General features: G+C 39.2%; 1 protein-coding gene across 1 annotated transcript in view; it reads right to left on the bottom strand.

Moving 5' to 3' along the window:
* The window catches only part of PRAP1 (proline rich acidic protein 1), a 33,601-nt gene that overhangs the window by 9,735 nt on the left and 7,428 nt on the right, over positions 1–16,438 (bottom strand). The window contains exon 2 of the mRNA XM_043980289.1: positions 24–90. Coding sequence (XP_043836224.1) covers positions 24–90 — 67 coding nt within the window. The remainder of the gene's footprint in view (positions 1–23; positions 91–16,438) is intronic.

Below are 16,438 nucleotides of genomic sequence, written 5' to 3'. Positions count from 1 at the left end.
GGCTAAATTGAAAAGCCACATACCTGGTATTTGGAGGCTCCATGGACCTCTTGTAACACCAGAACAGCTAAAATGGCCAGCAGGATCAGCCTGGAAGAGAGAGACACAGAGAGAGACAGAGAGAGAGACAGAGAGACAGAGAGAGAGAGAGAGAGAGAGACAGAGAGACAGAGATGAAGAGAGACAGAGAGATAGAGAGACACAGAGAGACAGAGATAGAGAGACACAGAGAGACAGAGAGATAGAGAGACACAGAGAGACACAGAGATAGAGAGACACAGAGAGACAGAGATAGAAAGACACAGAGAGACAGAGAGACAGAGACAGAGAGATAGAGAGACACAGAGAGACGGAGAGACAGAGAGAGACACATAGAGAGACAGAGAAAGAGGCAGAGAGACAGAAAGACAGAGAGACAGAGACAGACAGAGAGACAGAAACAGAGAAAGACAGAGAAAAAGGCAGAGACAGAGGCAGAGATTTGATTTGTGTAAGATATATCTAGGCACACATTGACTTTGTTGAATTCCCTCCACCTCTTCCAATCCCTAGTCTCTTTTAAGGCTCAGTTCTCATCTAACCATTGTCCTCCCAAATTATCTTGTATCAGCTTACCTGTTCACATATTGTATTTCCTTATAAAATGTAAGCTTCGTGATGTAAGGGACTTTTTTTTTTTTTTTGGTGTTTGTATTATCCTGGCAAGGTGGTTCCTAGCACCTAACACACTACTTTGCACATAGCAGGCATTTAACAAATGCTTGTTGGATTGGATTGAATCACTGTCCCTTTCAGTTTTAGGCCTCCCTTCCAAAAACCAGAGATGGAATAAGAAAAATCACCCTTTCTCCTAACTTGGCATCAACACATTCTGCCAGGGGTGACCTGGTTACACTTTGCTGAGCCATAGGGATTTTCCTTGTTATTCAAACCTTTGATCCCTGGCTTGGGGTGTTGTCAATCATAATTGCACATCAGTTAGAGCCTATGCCAATCATAGCAACGCCTTATATAATGAGTCCTCTGGAGGTATCTCATAATACTCCTGTCGAAATTAAACACAAATGCATAACTTCTTTGTTGTCCTTAATCTTGTCATCACCCCTGTGGGATTGGTTGTTCTTGAGTCTCATTAGGAGATAATCAGCATCAGAGGATTGTTAAGGGCTAAAATTCTAGCTAGTCTGTCTAAAATATTTAATGAGTGGTCGCCAATAAATTATAAGCTTTAGCAAGAGTTAGACTTTTAAGCATTTATTAAGGAGAATAAGAATTTGGTAAAGAGAGAGAAAGGCCTAGATTCCTATCTATTAAAGGGAGAGCACATTTCTAGCTCCGCTCTCCACCAGAGTCCAAAGGAAAGAGCCCGAGACTGAGCGCCAGTCTCTTCCTTCCTCCTCCCACTAGTCCGCGTCACTTCCTGACTCCTGAAGAAAAGACTCCTGGTCTTGCCCTCAAAGACCTTCCCTTCATGGGCAGAACTCTTCTACAGTAAGTATCCAGCAGGTGGCGTTATTCCAATCGTTACAGTCCCCCCTGTTGTTCCTCAAGAAACAAAATGTTTCCTTGACGGAACAGTAAAAAGAATATAATAACTATTGCTAACTAATAATATGTGAACAACAATATAGAAAAGGAAGAGAGGAAAGTTTTGTTCAGAGGGGCGATTTTTTTTTTTTTTGTCCTCATGAACCGACGCTTTGACATTAGTCTTGCAAAGGGAGGGCCTCTGCAGAGAATACATGTTACAGATGGTGTATATTATGACAGAAAGAGAAAAAAAACAACAAAAACAACAAATCAAAACTGTTCATTTAAAGTCTCTGAAAGTCTTTTCTCAGATGTCCTCTAGGTGTAGTCGTGGAATGGAAGTCTTTTCAGGGGTTGATGTGTGGATGCTGGTAATCAGCCAGGAAAATTTCCTACAAAATTGAGCTTAACACACCTTTAAAATAGCTTTGTCAATAATCAAATCAAACAATGAAAGTTCTCAAAAACATGTCTAAGGGAATTCAGAATCTTAGTTGTTACACATGAAACATATAATAAAACAAAAATTGAAACATTCTTTAAAATTATAATATTACTATAGTCCCCCTTTATGGAGGGTAATTGAGAAGACAATTGCTGCGATATTAATTATTAAAAATAATTTTTATCTTTGTTTCATCACTTTTTACATCATCTGCCTAATTATCCTCATGCCATTATGAGAAATTAAAAAATCTAATATAATTGGTAACAGGTGTCAAGGCCAAATTCAACACTGTATTTATCATGACACCTGAGATAATTATGGGGGTTACCATAAAAGAACAGAGAAATGATGGGATATGAGCATTCCCACACTTGAGCAATATGTACTACCCATACAGTATGCCAGGCTTAAAATAGGTGGATGGAATATATGTCCATGCCACCGAACATATTGGAAGAAACTGAGTCAGACTTAATCAGATGCATGGGATTGAGATGTCCATGGCATCAGGCATATAGGAGGGAGCATAGAAGCCAGGTGTAGAAGTGAGATGGGTGGGATGAATACTTCCAGCCATCTGTACAATATTGTGGGGAAAAAGAGAATAAAATATTAAACCAAGAGAATCCAACCTCAACATTTGTCAAAAGCCGTTCCCTCGGCCATACCTTGACTTCATGCATGTCTCCCCTCATGTGACAGTTCAGTGTCTGCTCTTGCATGTATTCCTCTTGTGATTGGATGGCATCTTGGCCAACTGGCATCTGATAACTCAGAATAAAGGCAATTAATGTCTTAAATGATAAGTTCCCATAATCCAAGTCTCATATGGATTTAAAATTGAGGATAATAAATGATTGCAAAAAATGTGAATACATCTTGACTCAAAATATAATATATAATTATGCAACAATTTCAAATAATACCCTTTTTTTTTACTTAGTATACAATTACTTTTGTGAAAAATCAGAACATACTTAAATACAAGTTAAAGCACAACAGAATCTCAAAGAAAACTTTTTTTTTTAAAAAGAAAACTTTTACAAATGTTCCCCTCTTTTTTTTTTTTTGAATATGCTTATCAAAAATAATACTTCTTTACACTTGCCATGGCAACCAATTTGCCAGGGAAATGCTTCAAAGAGTTTGATCAAATAATCAGTTGAGAAAAAATAACAAAAACAAACAACTCAGAATATGGGAGCACAATACTCCTAGAATTAACATTGTATTATGAAATCAAAACCATCTTGCAATGTTTCAAAATTAGATAGACAAATGAATAGAAGAAAATACACATGGAACAATAAAAGACAATGAAATTCAAACTAAGGAAGTCTAAATGAATGTGAACTTAATATTAATAAGAGTATTATAAAATATAAACTTGATCACATGACTATAAAAAGCTTTTACAAATATTCTCCTTGTTTTAAAAACTAAGTATAAGACACAATCTCAAAAGCATGAAAATCTCTATGAAAATAAACCCATACCATTAATTTCAAAATGTATATGTAATAGCATAGAAATCCTATGTAACCTCTGAACTGATACTATTAATAATCTGAGTGAATTTAGAACACTTTTGATTCCGATATCTAAAATCCCCAATACTCATATCAATACCTTGCTGCTTACTTCTACATTTCTGTAAAATATATACCCTTCCATGGCAAAAGAAGCGAAGTCTTGAACTATGTTGATTGTCATTCTTATTCAGCTTAAGTTTTTCTTCTTTAACCCCTCTATATTGTCTGTCAGTCTTTTCACCATACAAATGCTTTATAAGATTACTAATTAAAGACAAAAGCAGGTTAGCAAAATTATGAACAAAACAAGCATATCTGGAATTTAAAGAGTTTTCTAAGATTGTCTCAAAAGCACAGCCAGGCCGGGGAAGGGCTGAGCCTGAAGCTGCAAATGCAGGTAGAAAAAGTTGAGCATGCGCATCAGATCTCTGGACTTCCCAGGCAGGGGAAGCAATGGGCTTGGCCATAGGAGGAGTAGAGGGTGGGGTCTGGAGAGGAGGGGAGGGACCAGAGCAATTTGAATCAGACTTGATTTTGAACTCAGGCCTGGATTCCTCTTCCCCCACTTTGCCTCCAGGTGCTAGGGGATTAAAAGCTTCTAGAGGGTGGGTCATTGCCTCCAGGCATGCAAAATTAGAGCAACAATTAGTGTTAGAACTGGGAAAAGCTGCAGGAATCTCTTCAGGTTTCTCTGAAAAAGCATGGTTGGGAGAGGGAGAGATATTTCCTTGTGTGAGTAAGTTGCTGGCTCTTTTAACAAAAATAAAAAGAAAAATAGAAAATCCACAAAAACAAAGCATTAACATGATCTTATCTCCCATTTGTCTGGTTAAACAGACTAAAATCAAAAATAGGATAATTAGGGAGTTTAAAAGGTCCATTTGAAAAAATTTAAAGGGAAAACACCAGGCAATTCAGCAGTACTTAAGATTTAAAGGGTTAGGGTAGGGAAAATTTCTTACCCAACCGGAAGATCAGAAGTGAGGTTCAGCTTATCCCTTCGTGGTCAGCCATCTGTTAAGGGCTAAAATTCTAGCTAGTCTGTCTAAAATATTTAATGAGTGGTCGCCAATAAATTATAAGCTTTAGCAAGAGTTAGACTTTTAAGCATTTATTAAGGAGAATAAGAATTTGGTAAAGAGAGAGAAAGGCCTAGATTCCTATCTATTAAAGGGAGAGCACATTTCTAGCTCCGCTCTCCACCAGAGTCCAAAGGAAAGAGCCCGAGACTGAGCGCCAGTCTCTTCCTTCCTCCTCCCACTAGTCCGCGTCACTTCCTGACTCCTGAAGAAAAGACTCCTGGTCTTGCCCTCAAAGACCTTCCCTTCATGGGCAGAACTCTTCTACAGTAAGTATCCAGCAGGTGGCGTTATTCCAATCGTTACAGGATCATAGAGGTATGTCAAATAGGATTTGAATGCCAACTCAACATATTCCCATTAGGTCACCATCTCTGCCCCATTGTCCTTTATTTATGAATATTGGAAGGGGATTCTGGTTGAGTCATCAAATTTTGTAGCTTGTCCAAGCGTGGAGGGCCCTTAAAATAAAGAATATTAACTTTGGAAAGGACCATAGGATGGTAGATTAAGAGCTGGGAGAGGCCTTGATGATCAACTCGTCCAGTGACCTCATAGTACATATGAAGAAACTGAGACGTAGAAAGGTGGTATCCCAGGTCACACAGAGAGTGAATAAGAGAGAAATTATGCTCAAGTCCCTAGCTTCCAAGTTGTACCCTCTTTCCACTGTACTTTGCTACCTCCCTGGGAAAAGGGAATGTTAGATCCGGAAGGAACCTTGGACCAAACACAATTAGAGCTAGGAGGACAGTAGAGATACTTTCTAATCCATCTGTGTGTTTTTTGTTTTTTTCAGCACTGGATTTACAGTCAAAGAATGAGACTTCAGATCATGCCTTTGCTACTTTCCCAGAAACTAATTTACTCACATCAGTTTCTTCCCCTGAAAAATAAAGATGTTGAACTGGCAGAGGCATCAAACTCATGGTCAGCTGCTGACAAGTGGCCTGCAAAACTCCCAAGTGTGGCCCAAACCAGATTGAAATGTATTTGGGAAATGTTTAACAAATTAAATAAAAATACAATACAACATAGATAATGTTATTTATGGTTTTCTAAGTTAATAATGTGCAGTTTGCAGGAATCATTTCTATGTGAGCTAGAACTACTGGTCTAAAGGACGTTTGAGGTCCCTTACAACTTTAAATCCTCTGCACTCCCTTCTTACCACTATATGTTTTAACTTTATATTTGTGTCATTTATATGTCCTTGTTATCTCCATTGGCTTGTAAGCTCATTGTGATCAGCGTATAATTTCTTTCTTTGTACTCCTATCCCTTGTATCTAGCCCAGTGCTTGGCACATAATAACTGCTTATTAAATGCTGATTGATTGATCCTGTAGAGGGGTGACCTCATATATTTATTAATTCCAGAGCTGGAATTAAAGCCCTGAATTGTTGACTCTTGGTTTAATACTCAGTCTCGTCCTTGCTTATGTCATAATTTAAAATCAGAAAATGCTTTCTGACTCCATTTGGTGAAGGGTGACCCACCACACAGGCCCCGTTAGAGGGGGGTATCTTAGACATTCCTTCAGTTATAGGGCCAGGCTAATGAGCATTTACTGTTGGACAATTTCAGCACATACCAGTAGACTTAAAAAAAAAACCCCAACATCTATGTTCCATTATTTTTCTCCTTCAATAATATTCATCTCCCTAAGTCACAGGATAAAAAGGGATAATTTGGCATTAGACAGCCAAGTTTTCTGAAAACATTTGCCATGATAACCACCCTAGTTATTAGCTGGTATTTATAAAGCTCTTTAAAGTTTGCAAATATCTCATTTTGTCCTTACAACCACCTTGGGACTAGATGATATTATGGTCCTTATTTTAGAGACTAAGACACCAAGGGACAAGTGTCTGAGGATGGATTTGAACTCAGTTCTTTCTGACTCCAAGTCCAATGCTCTATTCATTGGGCTACTGAGCTGTCTAAATGGCCTCAGTGACTCCAATTTTTTCTTTCTTTCTTTCTTTCTTTCTTTCTTTCTTTCTTTCTTTCTTTCTTTCTTTCTTTCTTTCTTTCTTTCTTTCTTTCTTTCTTTCTTTCTTTCTTTCTTTCTTTCTTTCTCTCTTTCTCTCTCTCTCTCTCTCTTTCTTTCTTTCCTTTCTTTCTTTCTTTCTTTTGGTGAGGCAATTGGGGTTAAGTGACTTGCCCAGGGTCACACAGCTAGTAAGTGTCATGTGTCTGAAGCCAGATTTGAACTCAAGTCCTCCTGACTCCAGGGCCAGTGCTCTATCCACTGTGCCACCTAGCTGCCCTTGTGACCCCAATTCTTGTAGATTTTAGTGGATGCTAAATGAAGAACTTCTATTTAATAATCTAGATTTTCTTTTGCTTCCGATGCAGTAAATGACTGTTCTGCTTCCTGCTTTTAGCTTTCTGTCTTAATTATTTTCATGATTATCAGATATGGCAGTGGGATATGGAAAGTTACCCAGACTCAGTGACCTATCATTCCCAGACTTGCTTGTCAATCAGTATTGGGGAAGGCTCTAATCTGCAGCTTTGTATTACTTGCTTTTCATCATGAACCATATCACCCCACCTAGTTGTGTTCTTCTTGTTGTTCTAGTCTTATTCGTGTCTGACTCTCTGTGACCCCATTTATGGTTTTTTGGTTTTGTTTTTGATAAAGATACTGGAGTGGCTTGCCATTTCCTTCTCCAACTCATTTTGCAGGTGAGGTAACTGAGGCTAACAGGCTAAAGTGATTTGCCTAGGGTCACATAACTAGAAACTGTCTGAAGCCAGATTTGAACTCAGGTCTTTCTGACTCCAGGCCCTGGTGCCACCTAGCTGCCCCCTGTTTGTTCCTGGCAAATTACCACATACTTGTTACCTGGGGGAAGAACTAAGATGCAATGGCCCACTCCTTTTTGCTGACCTGGGCCTACCTGAATTGCCTTTATATCATTATGAAAGTTACCAATAAAAATTGGCACCATCTTGAAACCCTTGCTGATTTCTAGTAATCAACCTATCAATGTGTTGCTACCCTGATATACTTTTTTTTTTTTTGCGGGGTGATGGGGGTTAAGTGACTTGCCCAGGGTCACACAGCTAGTAAGTGTCAAGTGTCTGAGGCTGGATTTGAACTCAGGTCCTCCTGAATCCAGGGCCAGTGCTCTATCCACTGCACCACCCAGCTGCCCCCTTTGATGTACTTTTTTTAAATTTTTGTTTTTGTTTTTCAGGCAATGGGGGTTAAGTGACTTGCCCAGGGTCACACAGCTAGTAGGTGTCAAGTGTCTGAGGCTGAATTTGAACTCAGGTCCTCCTGAATCCAGGGCCAGTGCTTTATTCACTGCGTCACCTAGCTGCCCTGATGTACTTTTAATAGACTTCTTTTAATTCTCTTTGTCCTGAGTTTTGTCTCATTAATCAGGGTGAAAACTGAGCAAAGAATTTCCCTTTTAACAGGGGCATAGAGGAGAGAGAACTAATCCAGTGTCTACTATATGCCAAGCACTGTGCTAGACCCTGATTGATTGATTGAGTGGAGTCAGAGGACCTGGCCTTGCTCTTATCCCTGCCATTTATTAGTAGGTCTTGGTTTAGGCAGCTCTCTAAGAGGAGAAGTACAAAGAGTACTGGGCTTGGAGCCAAGAAGACCCTGGTATAAATTCTTCCCCTGACATTGTATGACCCTGGGCAAGTCACTTAATGACTGTCTGCCTCAGTTTCTCCATCTGTAAAATGAGGGAGTTGAACTTGATGGTCCCTTTCCACTCTAAATCTATGACCCTAGTCCTCTTCTGTAAAATTAGGATTGGGCCAGAGATTTCCTCCTCCTACTTACTCTAAAATTCTGTGAATATGAACCTATGATCAAAGTCCACAGTAGGGGCAGCCTGGCCACATTAGACCCCACTGGTGCAGACTCCCTGAAGTGGTAGGCTCTGAGGAGCCAGGCATAACTCTACCAGAGCTGCACTTTGTAACAACTAAATTGTATAAATAGATTTGATGCCTCAGGGCTAAGGTTAATGGGACATTAGCCCCATGTGTGGCTGGACTGTCAAATGAAGTCATCTAGGGGTCCTTCTGCAAGAGCAGGAGTTACTTAGATGTTACTGACATCAATGGAAGAGAAAGCAAGAAAAAGACACGGCAACTGTCCTAAACCTTCAGCAAAATGATTCATCTTGGCAAAGTTTAGCTGTTTAGGAGAGGTTCTTGATTTCCAAGAAGGGGAATGGGATTCTTACCGATTGCATTAAACTGTAACTGTAACAGATTTTGCAACCAGATATTTTTGACTTCAAGTCCAACACCCTATCCACCCCTACTCCTTCATTATAGGAGTTTAAAGAGCTATCGATTTTCTTCAGTGCCTGAGGACCTAGACTTTAACCTCATGATTCCAGGCTAACCATTTTTATCTGGGTGCTCCTTAACGTTATATAACTGCTAAGTCTCCTTATCACATTTTCCCTGAATGGGGACATTTAAAGAGAATTTCTAGATTCTTGCCTTTTAGCTCTCAGATTCATTTCTGGGAAAAGCTTTTCCAGCCAGGTTAGTGTACAGACACAGCTCTTTAATGAAATGGGATCCAGATGGTAAGTAGGTGCATGACCTTGGGTAAGCTTTCCTTCCTGTAAGCCTCAGTTTGCTCTGAGGAGTGGACTAGACAATCTTTCAGGTTCCTTTAAACCCTAAGTTGCTTTTTTTGGGGGGGGGAGGTCAATGAGAGTTAAGTGACTTGTCCAAGGTCATACAGCTAGTAAATGTCAAATGTCTAAGACCGCATTTGAACTCAGGTCCTCCTGACTCCAGGGCTGGTGCTTTATCCACTTTGCCACCTAACTGCCCTAAACCCTAAGTTTCTATAAGAAAATGGGAATATAGCCCTGAACCAGCAAGTCTATTTACCTAGGAGCCACCTACTAAAACACATTTTTCAGTTAATCCACTATTCCTCCACAATTTAGTTCAATAAATACTTATTAAGCACCTGATACGGAAATGAAGACAAAAATGAGTAAACTCTGCCCTCAGTAAGCTTCCCTTCTACTGGGGTAAGAGTTGTAACATATACCCAGAGAATTAAGTACAAACTACAAAAAGCAATAAAACAAATTTTATGATTGAGAAAGCATTAACCCCTGGGGAATCAGGAACGGTTGTGTAAGGAGGGGGCACCTAAGCTGTGCTTTGCAGGGAGCTAGGGATTCTGGGAGGTAGAGAGAAGACATGGGGAAAAGCCTATGTGGACATGGAATGTCGTCTTTTAAGAACACCAAGGGAGCCTGTTAGATTAGAATAGAGGTTATGAAATGCATTTGGTAAAAAAAAAAAAGTCTGACCACATCACTCAAGAAACTTCAGGGCCCCCCAGTGTCTTTAAGACAAAATGCAATGCCCTTCATGCTCTGGCTTGGCCTACTTTTCAGAGTAATGTAACATTCCTCCATTTTGCATATTATGTTCTGGTCTAAATGGATTACCTGTCATTTCCTATGAATATGATGTTAGATTTCCCACCTCCATATCTTTGCACAGGCTGTTCTCTATAACCAGAATGCTCTTTCCTTATCTCCACTTCTTCTTCTTCTTTTTTTTTGTTTTGGTTAGGCAATTGGGGTAAAGTGACTTGCCCAGGGTCACACAGTTAGTAAGTGTTAAGTGTCTGAGGCCGGATTTGAACCCAGGTACTCCTGACTCCAGGGCCAGTGCTTTATCCACTGCACCATCTAGCTGCCCCCATCTCCACTTCTTAAACTCCCTTTAAGATTCATCCAGGTTTGACCTTTTATGCAAGGCCTATTTTGACCCCCTCCCCAGTTGTTAGACTCCTTCCCCTGGAAATTTATCTAACATTTCTGTTTCTAAGACCTGTGAATTCACTGGTATAGAGGATACCTGGTGAGATCCCATCTCTATCTTTTCAGATAAACACCTTTTCCATGAAAGTACTTATAGAACAAGGATCCTTGACCTTTGTGTGTATCATGGACCCCTTTAATAGTCCAGTGAAGCTCATGGACCCGTCCTCAGAATAATGTTTGTATATGTATAAAATAAAAGTTATAGGATTGCAAAGGAAACCAATTATATTGAAACTTAGCAATAAAAAAAGGTCACAGACATCAGGTTAAGAACTCAGGTTATAGAAGGATTTGGCTACCTTCCCACAGTCACATAGCTAGTATATGCACACAGGAATTCCCAACTCTGAGGTCATCTCTTCAACCTCTACACTATGCTTCCTTTCAAATGTTGCTTTTATATTGTATTTACATCCCGGCCTATACATTTTATCCTCCCACCCTCACCCAAGAATATAAGTTCCTTGGGTGGGGGTGGATTTTTTCATTTTTTCTTTGATTCAGTTTTCTTCACCTGAAAGTATGCCCTCTATCATCCTTTGTAATGCCCATAAAGAATATTAGACATATATGCTCAAAGTCACTGTTGCCCTCCTGATTCAGAACAATACTTTCCAGAATCCTTTTGATAATAATAACTGTTATACTTAGAATCATTAGCTAGCTACTTTGATATATTATCTCATTTGATCTTCATGAGAAACTCATGATACACACAGGTTACTATTATTTCCATTTTACAGATTAGAATTTGCCACAGATCACATAACTAGTGAGTATCAGAGGTGAGACTTGAAACCAGATCTTCCTGACTCATATACATTACTTAATGTTTCATGCTGCCTCTCAGTTTAGTCCCAGTGGTTCTCCTCAGAAGAGTTGAGTAGAGCTTGGAAGAGAGGAGATCATACAGGTCATTGGAGAAGTGGTGGCCCTAGCCTGACTAAAGAATCCAGACAAATGGTTGTGTTGATCACAAATTCAGAGGAACCAAGGAGTTGTAGGTATAATTCAGAATGAGGGATATGAAAAAAGGGATATGAGAAGTTGGCATCCATCTCTGGAAAAAATTTTAGAGCCTGGGGCAGATAGGTGGTACAGTGGATAAAGCCACAGTCCTGGATTCAGAAGGACTTGAGTTCAAATCTGGCCTCAGACACTTGACACTTACTAGCTTTGTGACCCTGGGCAAATCACTTAACCCTCATTGTCCTGCAAAAAAAATATATATATATATATATATATATTTTAATTTAGAGCCTTTTAGAAAATGAATGAAATTTAAACATTTATTTAGAAAAAGAAGCAGTGACCACAAGGAGACAAGTGTTCACCAAAGGGTGAAAAAAAAAAGTCATGGCAAATTAATTTCATTTCCTCTTTTAGCAGTATTATCAGACTGGTAGATCAGGGAAATGCAATATGGGTAGTATGGATGAATTAAGAACAAATTCACTCAGAATATCCATATGGATAGTTATACAAATGTTGACTAGATGATGCCAAGAATAATCATTAATGAGTTAATTTTAACTTGGAGGGAAGATTCTTGTAGTGGCTAAGGGCTCTTCCCTGGGCCATATTTTTTTCAATATTTTTATCAATGACTCAGAACAGTGGTTCCCAAATTCTTCTAGTCCCTGTCCTCTCTGGCTTTCAGTAAAATTTTCTATCTCCCCATTCAACATGAAAGAAAGTAAATTCTTGATTTTACCATGCATATAAGAAATAAAATAAAGATAGCAATTGATTTTTCATAAAGAAAACTATTTAGTCCATAATGTTTTTAGTATCATAAAATTGTTCTATCTTCAATCTGCAATCCCCACCCCCACCCCCATTAACTCTCCTACATCTGGGGTATCTCAATCAGATAATATTCCTTTTTCTTCTTTCAACAAACTTCTTGTAGCCCTTAGTGATGTATCAACCCCAGGCTAGGATCCCTTACTCTAGATGAAGTTATTGATGGTTTTCTCATCAGACTTGAAGAAGGTATGAAACTAGGAGAGAGAGTTATCTTGGAAGACAGAGTTGGGATCTAAAAAGAAGTAGTAACAATGGATTAAACAGAACCATATGAAATTCAGGAAGGATAAGTGAAAGCTTCTCGGTTAGTCACCAAACATTTATTAAGCACTAGGTACTGTGATAAACTCTTAGGTAAAAAAAAACACAACTGGGCTAAGAAAAATATGGTTTAAGAGGAGTAGTTAATATGATGAAGATTTAGAGATTTTATATAGGTGCAAGGTCATTGAGTCACAGCATGATGTGGTTGCCAAAGGTCCAATGTAATCTTAGGTTTCATTATTGGCATGCCTGCATAGCATTTTCCCATTCAACATTACCTTATAATGAAACTATATTGTCATGTTATGAAAATATGGTCCTTCAGGAGGCTGGTGACAGTTCCAAAGTAACTGGTCCCTGTAACACTGATTCACCTATGACCATAATAAAAGCATTTGGTGCAGGGTATGGAGGGTCTTGCTGTAGTGTCTTGAACTACAGAGATAATAGTTTGGTTTCACTCTGAAACCAAGAAGTGAGTTGCAGGAAATCACATATTATGAAATTTCCAGGTCAGTGTATGGGAAAGACTGATGGATTCAGGAGTCTGAGATGTTATTTTAAGGGACTATAATGGTGAGATGTGGGTTAGAATCAGGTGGTTTTGAGGCTGGTTGAATTGCCAGACCCAAAGAGTAATGAATCATTAATGGGTTTGAATTCTGGGTCTGCCTCTTGCTAGCTGTGTGACCTTGGACAAATCACTTTACTTCTTTAGTCCTCCTCTTCTAAATGAAGGAGCTGGACTGAACCACTGATGAGACCCATTTTAACTCTAAAATCCTAGGATTTACTGGGCTTGACTATAGAGACAACTGAGCAATTGAACTTACAAGCTTTTCTTAAGACCTACTATGTGCCAGGTACTGTGCTTAGCAAAATAAAAACAGTCTTTGACCTTGACAAGCTAACAATCTACTGAGCACCTGTAACATAGACACAATATTTTTTAAGGCCAATAACGAGGCCAGTTTTACAAAGAGCAGGTTACAGAGCAGCCTTCCTTCAAACATAGGCTGTTATGTGTCTGTTTAGAGGTCAACAAAGCTCAAATTATTCCATAGGCATGAGGAGAGAGGATAATTGCATGAAGAATTAATCAAGTATTAAGTACGTTTGAAGTGCTGAGTTTTACCTTCAACCCATAGGACCCGCCCTTTGTTATCCTTGAGCTGCTTCAGGGAGTGGGGAATGAGGAACCCAACAGAATGGCCTCATACAGTCTAAACCATTAGTCTGCTTTCAAGCCTAGTTCATGCCAAAAGATACTACAAACTTGTTCTTTACCAATGAAGAAGTTGTACTTTTTCCTAGAGATAATAGGGAGGCACAACAGTTCCTTGAAGAGGGGAGTTCCAATGTGCTGAACTTGAAAATTGACTAACCTATGCCTAAACGAGGACCCCCAACACCAACCAACACCCCCTACAACCTTTTGCTTGAAGACCTCCAGTGAGGGAGAACCCATTCTCCCACTGAGGAAGACCCTGTCACTTTGAACAATTGTGGCAGGAAATTCTTCCTTATATCAATCACACCTAATTTTTCCTCTTTTCCCTTCATTCTGCCCTCTGGGGACCATAGAACAAGGCCAATCCTCCCTCCACAGGTCAGCCTTTTAAATGCTTGAAGACAACTATGATTTTCCAGCTAAATCTATTCTCTAGGCCAAATGTTTCTGATTCTTTCAACAAATTCTCATATGGAAAAATCTTAGGGACCTTTACCATCCTGATTGTCTTCGCTTGTTATATACTATCTAGGTTTTTTTCAGGGCAACTAGGTGGCATGGGAGCCTGGAATCAGGAATACCTGAGTTGAAATCCAGTTTCAGACACTTGCTAGTTGTGTGACCCTGGGCAAGTCACTTTTTGCCTCAGTTTCCTCATCTATAAAATGATCTGGAGAGGGAAACAGCAAACCATGCCAGTATCTTTGCCAAGAAAACTGCAAATGGGGTCACAAAGAGTCAGACACACCTGAAATGACTGAATAACAACAATCTAGTTTACCAATGCCTTTTCTAAAATGTGACCCAGAATCAAATACAACATTCCAGATGTGCTCTAAGGCCAAGTACAGCAAGAATTCTCTCATTTTGGACCCTATACTTTTCTCAAAGTTGCCCAAGATTGGGGTCCTTCTGATTTTTTATTTTTTAGTTGCCAAATCATGACACTGTTGACTCAAATTGAGTTTTGGATTGTTTTTTAGTCATGCTTCCCCTAATCGTTAATTATTTATTTATCAATTATTGATTATACATCATCCAATCATTTATTTATTATTGGTTATTTTATGGTTAATTTTTTTAACCCAAGTTTGTAAATTTGCCATTTATCCCTATTCAATTTCATCTTGGATTGAGTTTGACCCACAAAGGTATTTGGGGATCCCTTATGGCTTTGGGTTATCTGAAAATTTGATAAATCTGCCATCTGTGGTTTCATCCAAGTTTTTTATAAAACTCTTAAATAAGGGCAAATCCCCAGGGTGCTCCTCTAGAGACGCCTTCCTTCCAAGCTGACATCAAACCCTGGATGAATGGCTACAATTTGAATCTGGACATTTTCAAATCTGTCTAGTGACTCCTGTCTCCCTATCTTATTCACAAGAATATAGAGTGGGCTAAAATCTAGGTAAACTATACAAAGCATTGCCCTCATCTATCATGTCTAATAACCCTTTCAAAAAAAGAAATGAGGTTAACATACAATAACCTCTTTTTACTGAAGCCATGGTGACTCTGTGATCACCAGTCCCACTTTTTAGACATTCATTAGCCACCTCCTTAAGAGAGAACATAGCACAATGGATTGGATTCAGAGGTGAGAGGAATTGGGTTCAAATCCCAGCTCCACCACTGGCTACCTGTGTGAACTTAGGCAAGTCACAATCTCTCTGAGCCTCAGTTTCTTTGTTTGAATAACCTGTTATAATTTCCCCCCCCGCCCTCTCTTTCTCTCTCTCTCTCTCTCTCTCTCTCTCTCTCTCTCTCTCTCTCTCTCTCTCTCTCTCTCTCTATATATATATATATATATATATATATATATATATATATATATGTATATATATATATATATCACCATAATTTCCTAATGACACCCCCACAATAGCATACACAAACATATTCCAACCCCTGAAGCCTCCCTTTTAACAAATAAGTAGAGTCAAGCAAAACAAATAAATCCTTTGGCCATGTCTAGAAATGTATCCATCGTTCTTGATCTATGTGACCACCTCTCTTCTGTCAATAAAAATGGGCAGGGATCCAATTAGATCATGGGTCTTAACCTTTTAAGTTTCATGGACCCCATTGTCAGGATTATGAAGCTCATGTATCCCTTCTCAGAATATGCTATTAAGTGCATTAGATAAACCCAGAGGAATAGTAATCCAGTTTTTAGAATATTCAAATAAAACTAAATTCATATGTGCCTGAACCACTGAACTTGATTTCTCTAAGGTCACTTCCAGCTCTAAACCTATGAGAGTACTAACCGCCTCTAGAATATTCCAGGAATCCAAGTCAAGCTCCCTGGTCTATATTTTGCAAATGTGGCTCTTCTTTACTTTTGTCAAAGGTGGGGGCAGTATCTGCTCCTCTCTAGTCCTGTGCTACCTCTCCTATTCCCACAATATTTCAAAGATCACGGACAGTGGCTCAATCATCACATCCATTTGTTCCCTCCTTATCTCCATGATCCAAAGTATGGAAAGTTCTGGTGCGACACACAGGGAGAAAGGTGGAGAAAGTCTAGGAAATGAAGGACAGACCCATATTTAGCCCAAAGTTGCAGTGTGGTGGGGCACTCTTCTCTCAAGGAAGTCTTCTGTGGGTGTTGTACACTTCACTTAATAGGAGGTGAAACTAGCACCAGATGATCTTGGGAAATTCTAAGGTGGTGATTGGGGGTAGGGAAGTACCAT

The sequence above is a fragment of the Dromiciops gliroides genome, chromosome 2, assembly GCF_019393635.1.
Source record: "Dromiciops gliroides isolate mDroGli1 chromosome 2, mDroGli1.pri, whole genome shotgun sequence".
Lineage (NCBI taxonomy): Eukaryota > Metazoa > Chordata > Mammalia > Microbiotheria > Microbiotheriidae > Dromiciops > Dromiciops gliroides.
This window is presented reverse-complemented; position numbering and strand designations above follow the sequence as displayed.